Source organism: Cyprinus carpio, chromosome A18, assembly GCF_018340385.1.
Source record: "Cyprinus carpio isolate SPL01 chromosome A18, ASM1834038v1, whole genome shotgun sequence".
Classification (NCBI taxonomy): domain Eukaryota; kingdom Metazoa; phylum Chordata; class Actinopteri; order Cypriniformes; family Cyprinidae; genus Cyprinus; species Cyprinus carpio.
In genome coordinates this window covers 18741934-18758098 of record NC_056589.1, presented here as the reverse complement: position 1 = coordinate 18758098, position 16165 = coordinate 18741934, and the positions used below count along the sequence as shown (strand labels likewise).

Here is a 16165-nt window from a genome sequence, read left to right as displayed (position 1 = left end):
GTAACGGACCTAATGAGACAAGACTTGTATTCGATTGTATCTCTTCATTATCTCTCTTGGAACAGAGAAGATACAAAGGTTCAGTGATTTCATAAAAGTGAGAGACTCAGACGCTCACAAAAAGGCCTGGAAAAGAGATATCATACTTCCATTGGCATTCATTTGACAGCTGCTATCTGTCCAGAACAAGGTCACTGATAAACCTTCACCGAGACTCTCTCATTAAATGCAGTTTAAATTAGATTCAGATTAGGACTTGTTGGAAGAGCTTAGCAGTAAAGACCCAATTAAAATCATTTCCACATCAAATACAGCTTTAATCTGTTTAAACCACCACAACAGCGTTTCAATTAATCTGCAAAAAATATATATATATATCTTCTAGTCTGCATCTGACTTTAGGTATATACAGTAATGTAGCATTTATTTATTAATGGGATCGAAAACCTTATTTAATAACAAGTGTGACTCTCACACAGGGTTGCCAAGTCCAAAGTTTTCCAGTGCTAGTGGACACTGCAGGTTTTCCATGTCTCCTTAATCAAACACACCTGATTCAGATCATCATCTCATTAGTAGAGATTCCAAGACCTGAAATGGGTGTGTCAGACAAAGCAGAGATGCAAAATGTGCAGTGTTTGGGGGCCACCAGGAACGAGGTTGGGAACCACTAGGGCTAGGGTCATTGCATTTTTGTTTCACAGACCTGGCAACCCTGCTTTTGAACTGTCCTGTTCACACAACAGATTAAATACAGAATGTCAATCCACTGCTCCTGTTAACCATTCACATCAAACATGATATCTGATAATTATACCATTTTAATAATCCTTCTAATTGTATTAGAATAGGGAATTTTACACCACATTACTATAACAGTAATGACACAGAGGATTTTTTCTTTTACAGCTGATGAATGATAAAAACATCCAACAGCCAATCAGAATCCACCCAGCTTTAAAGAGCTTGCTGTGTGAATTTGACCTTAAACCATATATTTGACCATAAACACATTGCATTACACCAAATACACAAAATAATGTTTTTTTTAGCAACGTCATATGACCCACTTAAATAATGAATATAAGAATTTGAAAATTTGAAAATGACTGATATTTGGCATCAAAGCACTCAAACTGCACAGTTCATCATTCTCTCAGCCCCATTTACATGAACAGATCATGTATTCATTTGAAAGCCTTAGAAGTGTCTTCAAGACAGAAACATTTCTTTGATTCTCAGCTATTTTAAATGTAGTCTCTGTAAGAAGCTAACGGGAACTGTCTTTATGCAGTGACAGAGGAAGAGAGAACAAAGAATAATAGTTTTTATGCTAAATCAAAAAACCTTTGACAGGTTGGTGTGATTTCCCTGGTCTCTATTTCCCACAAGTCTAATAACTACACTCAAAAAATCCTCCAAAAGCTGTGAATAAACAAACCAGTATGTAATATTCCAACATCTAATCTTCTTGGTAAAACAAGAAATAAGGTAGTGATTAAACAAGACAATATTCAAACAATCAAAGGGCGCAGTCTGTGGGGGCTTTGGGGTGGGGTACATTCTAGAAGCAAAACACAATTAGAATGCAAACCTTGAACGCATCAGTCATGTTTAACTGAGCGTCTGATGCTCTCACATACATTTCAGTCAGATGGTGAAAAATTATGACTGCATTAAGGCTCTGATATTAGGCTGTATCTCCTTGTACTCCCAATATGAATGAGGAAAGATTCCCAGGAGCCTTTTTGATCATATGCAAATTTTGTTTTTTAAATATTCTTTCATCTAGCCATGTTGTGAAGTCAGCTTTCTTTACACTGAACATGAAAACCTCACTTCTGGAACGCTAAAGTAAATTCACAGCAAAGATTTGCACTCCAAAAATAATCATTGTGATTTCCAGCCACAGATTACATGATGCTGATGAGAGCACATTTTTGCAGTGGTGTATAAACACGAAAAAAAAAGAAGAAGAAAAAAAAAAAACCTACAATAAACAGGTCAGGGATTAGGGATGATCCGTGAGCAGGGATAAGTGGTTCTCAATTACATTACAATAGAGTGCAACAGTAGAGCTCAGGAAGTAAGATCTCAGTTATTTTCTCCATAGAGAAATTGGTTTTTAATGTTAACTCATGAACCTTTCTACACAGACCTACCATGAGCTCTGAGGTTGGTAATTGATGATATATGCTTCTATACAAGCCAAGTCAGTCTGATTTCACCTTGATACATGGTTCATGCTTAATTAGGCAGAAAGGTGGCCACTCAAGGGCTGTTTTCCCAGCCAGTAGTAAACAGGAAAAAGTTTTATCTTAGACTGGATTTGTTGAACAAAAACTTACTAGACTTGTTAATAATATTTTTATATCTTTATATTCTTTCTTTTTTATATCTTCATCTTCTTTATCCTATTTTGTTGTAAAATTGGGTATTATATCTAGTGTACAGCACCGACTGGAACTCACACCATCGCTGCCTCCATTTCAATTTTATTTGTTCTCATATTGACTTTAGTTGTCCACATAAATTCCCATCCGAGGATGGGATACTAGTAACACCGCTGTCAATAATCCTGAAGAGAGCTCAACAAGCCAGTGACATAATTGAGTCAGTCTTCCTACATTCTTGAATCCATACATATTTGTATAAATCTGAATATTTTGGAATAAACTATTTTATTTGATTACATCATTTGCAATGCTTCATGAAATGAGTGATTCCCCTCTGAGCTCATTGGTTTGGTTCAAGGCTTAGAAATCTTTACTGAAGAATATTTTTAATCCTTATAAATAAAATGAATAGGAAAAACACTACATAGGAAACCAAGGCCACTGAAAAATGATCTGTTACTGTTGTGCCCTATTCACATTATATGTTAATATAAATCTTCATTCATATTAATTTGACTCATGATGTACTCTTATTTTGATTATAACATAACAGCACCTTACCTTTTAACTTCTCCCTCCCTGTGTTCTCAGATTGTTTGCGACTAGAGGTTCAGAAACTATAGAAATAGTGGGTTTAAAATTAGAAAATTAAAAATTCTGAATGGTTGTTCAGCCAGTGAAAGTGGTAGCAAGGCTGAATACTAAGAGCTCCATACTATACAAGCCAGTGAGTCACAATATTTTCAATGCTATTTACCAGGAAAGAGCCAGAAAACATTTTTATTTTTCACAGAAATAGGCATTGTGCGCTCTGAAGTAGGCCACGAAATAATTGACGCTCTTTTGGTGACCACTTGGCATTGGCATACAATTTAGACAATGGAAAATCCAATTATGTTATTGAACAAAATCATAGCAGGGACAGTACAAAATCTAATCAGCAGAATGCTTTATTCTAGGATGATCAAAGGAAATGATGATAAACATTTAAACTTACATTTGTTCGGTACACCGAACAAAACCACTAGAATGTGATCCATTGGTTAAATGACAAAAAATGTGCTTCATTTGGTCATTATCCAAATGAAGAGCCTATTAAACTGCTAGACACCAAATAAATTAATTATTTAATTGAATTTGCAGACATGCAATATTGATTTGAGTTGAAATGATTTTAAAATTTATCTGTATCGTCTAAAAACATTAACTCTAAAAGGTATAGCACATTAAAAATCAATCGGCCAAGGAACAAGACGAACACTTCAGCAATTTGACACTAAAATTAATACAAATGATAAAAAGAGATGCAATATGAAGGCTCATTTAACCAGATGACCTGTCTACTATACAGAATTGCCATGGAAATATCTGAGCACTGAATGATACGACTAAACAGAATTGATCTGAAATGTTCAGAATTAAGTATTCCAGAAAACCATGTGATAACTGCATTTAGTGTTGAATATGAAAACCTATCAGATGCTTTTATATGAAAATTGTGCTAATCAGATTGGTTAGGCTTTGATTATTTGGACAAGAGAATGGATTCAGTCAATGACTTTTTGAATGACCAAGACAGAAACATCTGGCTCAGAGCTTTACATTATTTACAATTGAAACTTGACAGGGGAATCCACCTAGCTACACTATTAAAGATTCATGATTTAGTTTATATACAGCTCTAATACGTAAGTGAAAACAGGTCTCCTGCATTTAATGAACAAGTGTTTGAGACTGTCACACGGATGTCTTGAAATTGACCTGTCAAGTCTGCATTTAAAATGTTTTTTGTTGCAGAGCAGGGAATCAGACACCACTTTAAATGTTTTTTAACATGCTTGCAACCACTAGTGCTAATAAGAAAAACTCTAAGGCAATTAAAACAGCTCTTCTTCCAAACTAACTGGGGTTGGAATCAGGGGAAGGCTTTCAGGGGGACTCAAACAGGTGGAGATGCTATTCTGGGCAGTGGATAGCTCTCTTCTCCCAAGCAGTGTCAGAGGAACAGAAGCAGATTTCCTGGAAGTAGATTGTGTTCTACAATAATGACAGAATTGGAGCTGTAAGGCTGTATATTCTGGCAACAGGCCCGTGCTAAACAAAAGTAGCACTCAAACCCATGACTTCAGACTTCACACCGGAGACCAGCAGAGGTGTTTCTAAATGTACACTCATTGTTAGCACGAATGCCCTCATCTCTACCCTTTCTCTGTATTTCTCCTTCCCTTGAGTGCGCGGCCTGGAGACTGTGGACCCTGGCTGAGATGAGCGTTGAGGCCATGTTGAAACCATTTTCCATCCACCAAATAAATGAGCTTACTGCTAAGATCAATAGACGCTCCTCTCATCCTCTCTGATGGAGAATAAATGCAAGGTTCATTGCACTGGACACTAACACAGTGACCCAGTCCTGCTCTAATGAGTTTTTATCGACTGCAACATTGAAGTTCCCAGCTGTAACTTATCAGGGTTAGTGCATGCTTCCAGGCATACAGGCTGGGCCACTTCCAATTGCGGCAATGTTCTCTCCAAACGCTGCAGCATTCTTTTCTGCTCTTCTCTTCTGCAGAATTCTTCTGTTCTGTTATCTTTTCCTTTTTTTCTTGCCTTCTCATTTGTTCTCTTTTCTCATCTGGTCTCCTCTCTTTTTTACACTTGTCTCATCTCCTTGTATCATCATTTCTCATTTCTCCATCTTGACTTATTTCATTTCATGCACTCATTATTTTTGAGGGGGCATGAGTTGGGTGGTGGGGGGGGGGGCTGTGTTGGGTCTTCATGTGACACACAGCAGCCACAACAGCACTTATGTTTCATTTATTTTTTTCTTTTTATTCGAAACATTCCCAAATGCATTAACTATATCATGAGATATCTTGATTCTCACCTTTATAGATTATGTTGATCTATAGTGGGTGATGGTCAAAGTAACCTAATAATGTAATCTATTAACTATGCATAAAAACCTGTCTGTTTGCTTAATGAACAAATATGGGTGTCATGCCATAACATATTTTTAATATGACTGTGAATTTAACAATGAAAGTTAATGTGAATAAAAACATTGCAAGTTAGGCTACTAATCATAAGACTTTCAATGTACAGAAAGAGAGCAAAGAACATTTACATTATCAAAGAACATTTTCACTGACAGTCTAGTTCAAGCACTCTCAAAAACTCCCATTAAAATCACTGAAGCTGTTTACTCTATAAAAATTAATATCTTACAGATTCTTACACACATTTGCACTTTGTTGTTTCTGATGAGAGAATTCGCCAAAAAGAGGTATTCAGTCAGCGAGCGAGTGAAGAAAACACAGGCATTTTAATGAACACCATTTGAACACCTGTGATTGGTCATTGCATTTATAAACTCAACAGCATCGTGTGTGATTGGTTATAATGCACAGTGCTGCCAGTGAACACAGATTTGAATTTAGCAGTTGATAATATGACACACTGAATGTTCTAAACAGAAAATATTAATTGCCTATTTTTTTGTCTTTTGGAAGCTGCATTCAAAATCCACTTGGCTTAAAAATCTTTGAATGGGCATTGCGTTTATGATTTCTTGTATATTTTTGTGTGATTTTGTCATTTTACCAAGTCTCTTCACTTCTCTCATCTTGTCTCTTCTCTCCTTGTCTCTTCTCCTCATGTCTTGTCTCCTTGTCTCTACATTACTCATTTCTCTTCCTCTTCCTCTTGTCTCCTTGTCTCATCTCCTTTTACTCATCTCATCAATTCTCTCATATCCTCATTTCTTTAGTTCTCTCATCTTGTCTCTTCTCTCCTCTTATTTTGTCTCCTTGTCTCATCGTTACTAATTTCTTTGTGTTGACTCATCTCATTTCATCTTACAGTTTTTCACATTTGCAAAGACACTAAACACTTGCAAAACTCTAAGCACATTCTCACTCAGTAAAATGCAATTTGCACTGTGATAGACTTATGATGCAAATCCCTAAACACAAGAAAGCAAAAATTAAGCACAACTGCAACACGGCTGTCAATGTTTACACACAATAATTCAAAACTGTTCACATTTGTTTCTAAATATGTAAATGTATAAAATATAAGCCAGTTCAAAGTGCACAGAGCAAGTGTGAAAGACCATGTTCTTGTGCATGGAATGGCAGGACAAAGAGTTCAACATGACAATTATATATATATATGCATACTGTGTGTGTGTGCGTGGTGGTGGTTCCCTTTTGAGAGTAAACTTTTTTTTTTGGTAGATTTCTCTCTCTCTCTCTCGCTCTCCCTCTCTCTCTCTCTCTCTCTCTCTCTCTCTATATATATATATATATTCACCAAACTTAGGTGTGTTTTATTTTGTTTGTGTATGTGTGTTTGTTGCAAAATATTTACTAAATACAATAGTTTTTTTTTTTTTTTTTTTTTTTTTTTTTTTTTGTAAAACCATAAAATAATGGAGAACACAGTGCCCAGAGCATGTAGCACTGGACACTGTGTTCTCCATTTTTTTGATGATGTAGTGTCTAATGAATGATCTGTAGTGTTTATATTATTGACTAATGTGTGTATGATTTGAAAGCTTTGTTTGATTTTGAGTAAAGGTGAAATGGTTTTGAAGCAATTGTTTGATTTTGCCAGAAGAGTCATAAGTCCTGTGAATTTACTTTGAAGGTTTGGATTTGTGTTTAAGGTTTTGAAAAAATAAGTGATGGTTTCAAGAAATGTTTTTTAGCAATTTAGAAAAACTATAATTCATTTCTTCTCTTATGTTGTCTCCTTGACTCTTTCTACTCATCTAGCTGTCTCCTCATGTCTTTAATTTTCTCATCTTGTCTCTTCTTTTCACTTGCATCATTATTATTGATTTCTTCTTGTTTTGGCTCATCTCATTTCATATTATTTCATTTTTTTCTCTCGTCTTGACCTGTCTCATCTCATCTAGTCTCTTTTCTTGTCTCCTCATCCCTTCACTTCTCTCATCTTGTCTCTTCTCTCCTCACCATGTCTTCTTGTCTCATCATTTCTCCTCATCTTGACACTTCTCATTTCTTATCTCATTTTGTCTCCTTGTTTTCATCTCTTTTTATTTTACTTAGTTTCACCCTACCTCTTCACTTCTCTCATCTTGTCTTTTCTCTGCTTTCACCTTATTTTGTCTCTTCTCATCGCTTCTTTTATTTTTGTATTCTGTTCACAACTAAACTCCCTCTTCTTCCTCTTTGTCATCCTGTGTGTTGTTTTCCTCATCCTGTGATACCTGTTTTATTGTGTTCCTCTCTCTTCAGATCATCTCTGACAAACTATTCATGCTTGTCACATAATGGCTGAAATTACAGAAAACCACACTTAGTGTACGTGTCTCAGCTCAACTGGTTCAAAGGGTTAGCCATTGAGGGAACAGTCAGTCAACCGTGATCAAACAAACCTGACAGCCATATTAATCTTTCCTTATGTCCACCTCAACAGCGCCACTGAAACAGAAAAGACAAGCCTAAAGGACTGTTTGGTCCTTTCACTCAGATAGCTGATGTCTTTCTATAATAATAAACAGCAACAGCTCAACTGGCAATTTGGCTAGTACGCTTCATCCATAGTAGGAGAATCCAATCCTAGGATGTGTAATAGAAAAAAAGAGCTGTGTTTGTATTGTAACAATAGGATGTTCCCTTCAGATAATCACAATCATGTTGGTATGTACCAGACACATTAAGGGTTCATATGATGCGATTTCAAAATTTTCCTTTCTCTTTGGAGTGTTACAAGCTCTTGGTTAATAAAGAAGATCTGTGAAGTTGCAAAGACTAAAGTCTCAAATCCAAAGAGATATTCTTTATAAAAGTTAAGAGTCAACCACACCCCCCTAAAACGGCTCGTTCTAACACGCCCCCACATCTCTACGTCACTATGCGGGAAGATTTGCATAACGCCGCCCAAATGTTCACGCAAAGAAAGACGGCGTATCTTTTATTCTCTCGGTTGCCGCAGCTGCCATGTTGTGGAGTCACTGTGTGTTGTTGAACTGAAACTTTGTTTGGTCTTCCAAAAAATTACATGACTAGAAATCAGTGGTTAAGTTGCATTTCAACACTATTCCAGAACAGTTCAACCCAAATATTCAGATGTGTGCTACGCATTTTATGGAGGATGAAGACCTGAACCAGTAGCCTACAATGCGTCTGTGGCACAACGGCTCTTTCTATAAAGTTGGTCAAACGGGAGTTTTGAGCAGTAGAGCAGGCTTGTTGTTTGTTGTTTCTCAGATCACAAATGCAGACATGGTTTTATGTTTCTGTGGCACGATACGAAATGCAACACGTAAAAAGACAGTATAAGTCATTATAATCAGTAACGTTAATTATGTAATAGGTTTTATTTGTTTTGTCTCGTCTAGTGATGTCTGGATTGCGAACGAATCATTATATTTAACCGAATCTTCTCAGTGAACTGGTCGAACCAGTTCACCAAATCTAACTGAATCGTTTGAAACGGTTCATGTCTCCAGTACACACTAATCCGCAAATAACTTAAGTTATTCGGTTCATAAAAGTGCCTTACACTACCTCTGATGCGAAATAAACCGATATCCCGAGTTATTCAGTTACTCCAGTACATTGACTGAACTGCTAAAAGAGAACTGATGATGGGATGTACACGAGCAGAGCAGCCGGACAGGGTCTCGTGCTGCTGGCCTGGGAGACGGCATCACAGTATAGTGAGGGGCGTAACATTTCCGTCACACGCTTGAGGCATTCAGCCAATCAAAAAGCACTGGATAGCTGGCCAATCAGAGCACACCTCGCTTTTCAGACCGATGAGCCTTGTAAAAATTGATGCATTTCAGAAGGCAGGGCATAGAGGAGAAACTATAATCTACATCATATGGAAAATAATGTGTTTTTTTTTACCTTAAACCGAATAAACACATTGTATTACACCAAATACACAAAATAATGTTCTTTTTAGCAGCATCATATGACCCCTCTAACTGAGCAAGTCAAAAAAACTATTTAAAAGTACCAGCTGACTTTCCTCCCAAAAAGTGCTAAAAAGGGTGATGACCGTATTTGGCTGCACATTTAGCCTCAGAATGTCCCGAGGGATTCAGCGACCATTTTACCTCTGATGCCGATATGCAACCCACACAAAATTTACCACTTGGGAGATGGACTGCAGTGACCTTGGATTTTCGGTTAAAAACACCAGTGTTTCCTATGCACTGCAGAATCTGCGTCCAGCTCAGCTGCCTTTAATTACCCCTGCAAGTTGGGTCATTGTCTTTCCCTCCATCTCTCTTCTCTCTCTCTCTCTCTGCACACACACACACACACACACACACACACACACACATTAACCACATGCACACAGATGCTCACACCACTGAATCACTCAGGATTCATTAGTTCTAGAGGACACAAGTTCCTGTAACTTCAATAGAAGCAAGCCACTTTTCTCATGAATATTAATTCCTGGTGTCACAGGGGTGGGGAGTCGAGGGGATGTCATGCCTCAGCTGCTGGTTCATTTCACTGCACTTATTTAGGGACTATAAGCTATATGCAGAGTCTACAATGAAAGACCAGACACTCACACAGACAAGGTCGATTTGTGTACAGTGAGTCTCAAAAATCTGAGATGACTTGTGAAAATTGTTCTAATTTGCATTTTTCTAATCTAATATGATATGATGAGAAAAAAACAATGTTAGTCTATGTTTTTTGGGCTAAATTGGCAAACAGTTTAAGCCTCATATTTGAATGAATTCAGCAGAAAATCTTTTGTTTTTTTAAAAGCTATTTAAAAAAGCACTGTAATTCAAATGACTCAACTGGCTCTTTTTTGTGAATCAAAAGCACTAAATAAGACATTAATTGTTACTCTGTTATGTTACTTATTGTGACACTGTACTGACTGGTTGTACATCATGAGTTTATTCAGTGATATTTTGTAAAAATGAATGATTGAAATGTAAAAATGATAGAGCTGTTAAATCGAATAATCACAAATTTGAAATAAAAGTTAGTGTTTACATAATATATGTGTGTGTACTGTGTATATAGCCTATGTTTATATAAATACACATACATACATGCATATACACAAAACACGCATTTTATTTGGGATGCGATTGTAAGCTATCAATTTGAAAGCCCTAAAAAAATGACTGAAAAATATACTTTTTGTTTCACAGATTTTCAAAATCACAGATTTTATAAATATAACAATTATGAACAAATATAATTAATATGATATACCATAAACATACCATAAACATTACCATAAACCATAAACATTTTTTATTTATAAATATTCTATTTTTTTATCTTTATTTTTATTGTCTTTTTTTTGTTTTATATTATATATTTTTAAAAATCCGTAACCTTTCTATTTATTTAAATGAAATCCAAATTTTAATCCCAGATTTTCAATGAGGCCTCAGATTTTGGACTCCACTCTGTGTATGTATATGTATTGAATAAAAGCAAGTCCTGATGTCAAATATTCAAAAGTCACCACACACTCTGTAAAAAGCAAGTGAGTGAAAGACTATGGCACTTTATACAACATCAACAGTATTCTTTCTTTCTGTATCCTGCAAATCAGACCACTTCCTATTTACTGAATAATTACTGTTGCAGAAGCGAACATTTGATAGAATGATATCCTTGGTGGTAAACATTAGTGTCCTAGTTTTCAAGGAGTCTTAAAACTATCTTTACTCAGAAGTCGTGTCTGCTCCTTTCAATGCGGCAAACTGTCTACAGAGCACGCTTTAAATTTTCAAACCAAAAGCGTATGAATATGAAAGTGATGTGGGGAAAGAACGAGAGCGCAAAAAGATTGAGAAGGATTTTCTCTTCTACCTCTAAAATCAACCAAAATATAAATTATTCTATTTAAACTAAATCTAAAATTCTCACCACCCAGTGTGAGGTATTTAAAAACAGTTCAGGAACTGCTTGTCACTGCAACTTCTTTTCCATAAATGGCATTCAGTAAATAGCACATAGGGACCGTATACTGCCTTGGTCTGCAAGCATTACTTTTACTACAGGAATCTTCAAAAGGGATAATTCTATGTGAAAGTCAGTGTCTATTATCTGTATTCAGGATTTCCTTATTTTTGACCTTTTGTCACTTTGTTAATAGGAAACAGCAAGACAGATTATTTTATTCAAAGCGACTGTGTTCTCTGAGAATACAAACCATGACCTTGTCCATCTGCAGTGGTGGAGTGAACTCACAATAACTGTCAATACAGCAGACTCTGCAGTCACATTCCAACAAAGATGCTTCTCTTCATTATTCATTTAACTCTAGATCTCACACTCAACATTGATTCACTTGTGTATATATAAATAACCACTTCCACACTTGCTCTACAAGTCCCTTGTGTTCCCTGTCTCAACTCATCTGTAGCAACAAAATATGTCCTTCTATAGTGTGGCAATGTGACAGACGTGCTAAAAATAGGTGTTGTAGTGTATTATAGCAATTATCATGGATTTCTTTTGGAGTCTCTAATCATACACTGTATCAGGGGTGGCAATGTTGGTGCTGGAGGGCCACGGGTCCTGTTTTGCGCCAACCTTGATGAAAACTCATCTGTCTGTAGCTTTCTAGTATCCCTTAGACCTTAATTAGCTGGTTCAGGTGTGTTTGATTAGGGTTGGAGGTGAACTCTGCAGGACTGTGGCTCTCCAGGACTGACGCTGGCCTCCCCTGCACTGTATCTTTTCAGCTATACATATTCTCCCCATTAAACTATTTGTTTCCGGGTTATTCTAAACTATGAAAACATCAGCTAATGTAAATGCACATTTTGTGAGATTGTGCAATCTTCTTCTCCAAAGCCCTGAGTTGCCAAATAGTTTTAGGGGAAGTCATGGCCTAATGGTTAGAGAGTTTGACTCCTAACCCTAAGGTTGTGGGTTCGAGTCTCCAGCCGGCAATACCATGACTGAGGTGTCCTTGAGCAAGGCACCGAACCACCAACTTCTCCCCGGGTGCCGCAGCCTAAATGGCTGCCCACTGCTCCAGGTGTGTGTTCTGTGGGTTAAATACAGAGCACAAATTCTGAGTATGGGTCACCATACTCGGCTGTACGTCACGTCACTTGCACTTTTTTTTATCTTTTTTTTTAAATTACAGTGTGGTTGTATCGTAGACTAATGATTGCTTTTAATCATTAATTTGAGATGTTATATAGAACAGTTAGCTCATATTTTATGGCATTATAAATTAATGATAACTGCCTGGCTCAGCTGGAGCTATGGTGCAGTAGTGCACAAGTTTGTAATATAAAGCAAGAAAACAGCTCAGACTGTATATAGGCTATCATTGTATAAAATAAAATAAAAATCAATCAATAAAAAAATATATATATGTAAAGTTTCTTCTCGTGTATTTCTGAAAAGTTTTAATCACATACCTCTCTATCTACTGTCCTTTTTAATAAAGGGACAAAAAAGCTCATAAATAAACAGTTGTGCTGTGGAGTGGAGCCAGTATAAACAAAAGTCATGTGATAGTAGAATAGTAGAACACACATTCAAAAATAACGTGTCTATTCAGCTGACTGAACAGTCTCTATACACCAGAGTCATCAGAACAAATTCTTTAAATGGGTCATATGATGCTGCTAAAAAGAACATTATTTTGTGATAACTGTTATTTTGTGTGTTTATGCGGTTTTTTGTTGTAATGAAATTATTATTTTTAACGTATTGTACATTATTGTTTCCTTGACTTTGTTGCTCCTCTATGCCCCGCCTTCTGAAAGGCATTGATTTTTACAAAGCTCATTGGTCTGAAAAGCGAGGTGTGCTCTGATTGGCCAGCTATCCAGTGTGTTGTGATTGGCCGAATGCATCAAGCGTGTGATGGAAATGTTAAGCCCCTTAACATATTGTGATTTCCTGTCCGGCTGGAGCGATGAGACATAAACATAAAACCCATTATAAACTTGATATAAACATGATTTCTAGTTGTGTCTTCTTTTGGAAGGCAAAAACAAAGTAGTTTCACTTTCTCAATGAAACAGCGTCACACACCGCGGCCTTGAGTGAGCAGAGGCCGGCTAGAGTGAGCAGAGGCTGGCAACCTTGAGAATGGCGGGCCGGTGAATTCGACTAAGGAGCTTGTGGCAACCACATGTGACGACCCCGGGCTGGAAAGCCGATCCGGTGATCCACAGTGCAAAGTTGATGTATTTCCTCAGCGACCAGCGCCGATCAGCTCCAGGCATGATGAAGCGGATATCGTCTTCTTTTGAAAGGCCAAACAAAGTAGTTTCACTTTCACAACAAAGCACACAGCGTCTATACGACATGGATTAACAGTAAAGTACATAATGTGGTGGCGGCAACAACAATACTGCCTACAATGATAAATATAAAAGGTACGCCTTGAAATAAATACCTGTTAAATTTTCTAGATTTGCGTGAATTTAATCTGGGGGCGGCATTATGCAAATCTTCCCACATACTGACTTTATTGTTTTATTTCTTATACGTTGAACACTTTATAAACCTGAGAGATACCGGGAACCAAGATGTGCTAACGGGGAAATTTCAACCCGTAAACGGTCTCTGACAAACTGCGCTGAGCCAAGGTAAGAATAAATGTGCTTTTCTTCATCGTTTTCAATCAATTCTAATGTTAAATTTTTACTTCGTTTAATATTTTTTTATTAGGGGGGGTGTGGGACGAGTTATTAAAAATAACAAATAAAGAAAACGATTGTTAGAACTTAAATTTTTTTTACTTTTCAGGACGGAACAGCAAAGAGTTTAACTTCTGATTTCTATCTCACTACACACTCTAACTTTACGGGGTGAGTACAGCTAACTGACACCTAGTGTTTATTTTTTATAAAGAAATGTATAATGTTGTCACACCACAGATTCTTCAAGCAGTTCATGAAGACAATAGTTGTTGTGCCGAACAGTCCTCCTACCACCGCGATAGCTTGGATTTGAGACTTTAGTAGCCTTTGCAACTTCACCACAGAAAACATCTTCTTTATGTGGCATTGACGTAAAGAGCTTGTAACTCAGTAATTAAAAAGATTTAGAGAAAGGAAAAATTGAAATCGCATCATATGACCCCTTTAAGGTGGATCAAAAACATATACAGCGCAAGTGTCGTGTAGTCGGTGTAGTCCGAATCCCGTGCGAATGACTCTTTTGACTCGGTTCTTTTTAGTGAAACAAAACCACAGTGTGCTACGGTGGCAGTTCGATTGCCGCATGAATGAATGATTCTTTTAAGGCGCTTCATTTTTAGTGAATCAAAACACTTATGAATCAGTCAGAGCTGTTATTGATGTAATTTGACTGAACTGCAGTTTATTACTTGCTTTCGTGGCGTCCGACTTGAAATAAACCTGTTGTACTTAAATCTCGTCAGACTGTGTTCATATGACCAGTCTTTAGGCACACATTTTTAGATTAATAAGTGATATTTTGTAAAAACAAACAAACAAAAAAGTTATTAATTTTTAACTTTATGCAGCCTATAAAAAGTCATTAAAAAGTTTAAGAGCACATTTGACAAGAATTACATTTACGCTATTTCTAATTTACTTAATCTGTTCTTTTGAAATCGTTTTACAACAAACTGGGAGCAGTAAATTCAACAATTTCTTTATACCTTTTTTCTTTTCTTTCATTTTTTTTAATTAACATTTCTTCCTGTAAAGTAGCTACACAAAGAATTGACAATGGAACCATTAAAGAACCACACCGGAATCATTATAAAGAATCAGAAGCACAATTCCATACAATTCACTTGTTTATTTTAAATCCTATACTGCCTAACACACGTTATGACTGCTTACATCTTGTTCCGTAAACGCGCAAAAGGGGCTTACTCTCCGGAGAGAAGAGCTGTGAGTTGCAGAACAGCTGCTTTTATTCATGATTTGTAACTATCGGTGTTTTTTTCTTTCTTCCTCCCACACAGATTAAATCCTCGAGGGAAATAAGTCACATCAACATTTGCATCGACTCCAAAGAAACAGCGAGACGTCAGCGGTGCCTCGGCAACATCCAGAGCTCGCCTCAACTCCTCGAGCGATGGAGGCTGAACTCTGCAGCACTTTGGACAGATACACACTCAATTTTTTTTTATTTTGTATCTGTTGTTTTACTCATTCATCACATTTAAAATGAGGGAAACCAGCCCATGAACAATGTCATAATCCGATAAGGTAGCCTTCTCCTGATCTAACGTTTGTCATAATATCTCTGAAGCTGATTCATCGCAGCCTAAATAAACCAAAGATGCGGTTTGTGTGTGTGTGTACTCGTGTATGCAGGCTAGAAAGAGCGAGCAACCACTAAACCATTTTGTCAGAAGTCCGTAATTTACGCAAGACCGGTTGAAACAATTTAGGAAATGTTTTAGCATCAACTTACGCAGATGTAACGCAACAGGCAAGATGAGGCAGGCGTTGCAGAGGAGAGGTGTCATCCTGAACAGATCCCAGTGCACAGAAACTGAAGGGAGTTCAGTCAGATGTGTGTGTTCATTCAGCAGAAACTCAGAGCTTCGGCTCGCATTGCGCGGGAGTGATGAATGATTCACTAGCGCGCGTATCTTGTAGTAAAGGGGAGGAGGCTGCGGGAACACGACAGAGGTTTAGCACAACTTTTCATTTCACTCACGCAGATCTACATACACTATCATTAACAAGTCATCAGCAAACTTTACATAATGCTAACGTCAGTAGTTTACGTACATAGATATTAATATTTGAAAATCTATATTTTACGTTACTTGAGATGATA

The 16165-nt window shown here is 37.0% G+C and overlaps 1 protein-coding gene across 1 annotated transcript in view; it reads right to left on the bottom strand.

Moving 5' to 3' along the window:
- Positions 1-16118, bottom strand: part of LOC109065766 (neuritin-like protein) — a 28409-nt gene extending 12291 nt beyond the window's left edge. Inside the window, exon 1 of the mRNA XM_042775241.1 lies at positions 15794-16118. Within this exon, the coding sequence (XP_042631175.1) occupies positions 15794-15848 (55 nt within the window). The 5' untranslated portion in view covers positions 15849-16118. The remainder of the gene's footprint in view (positions 1-15793) is intronic.
- Between the last annotated feature and the right edge of the window lie 47 nt (positions 16119-16165).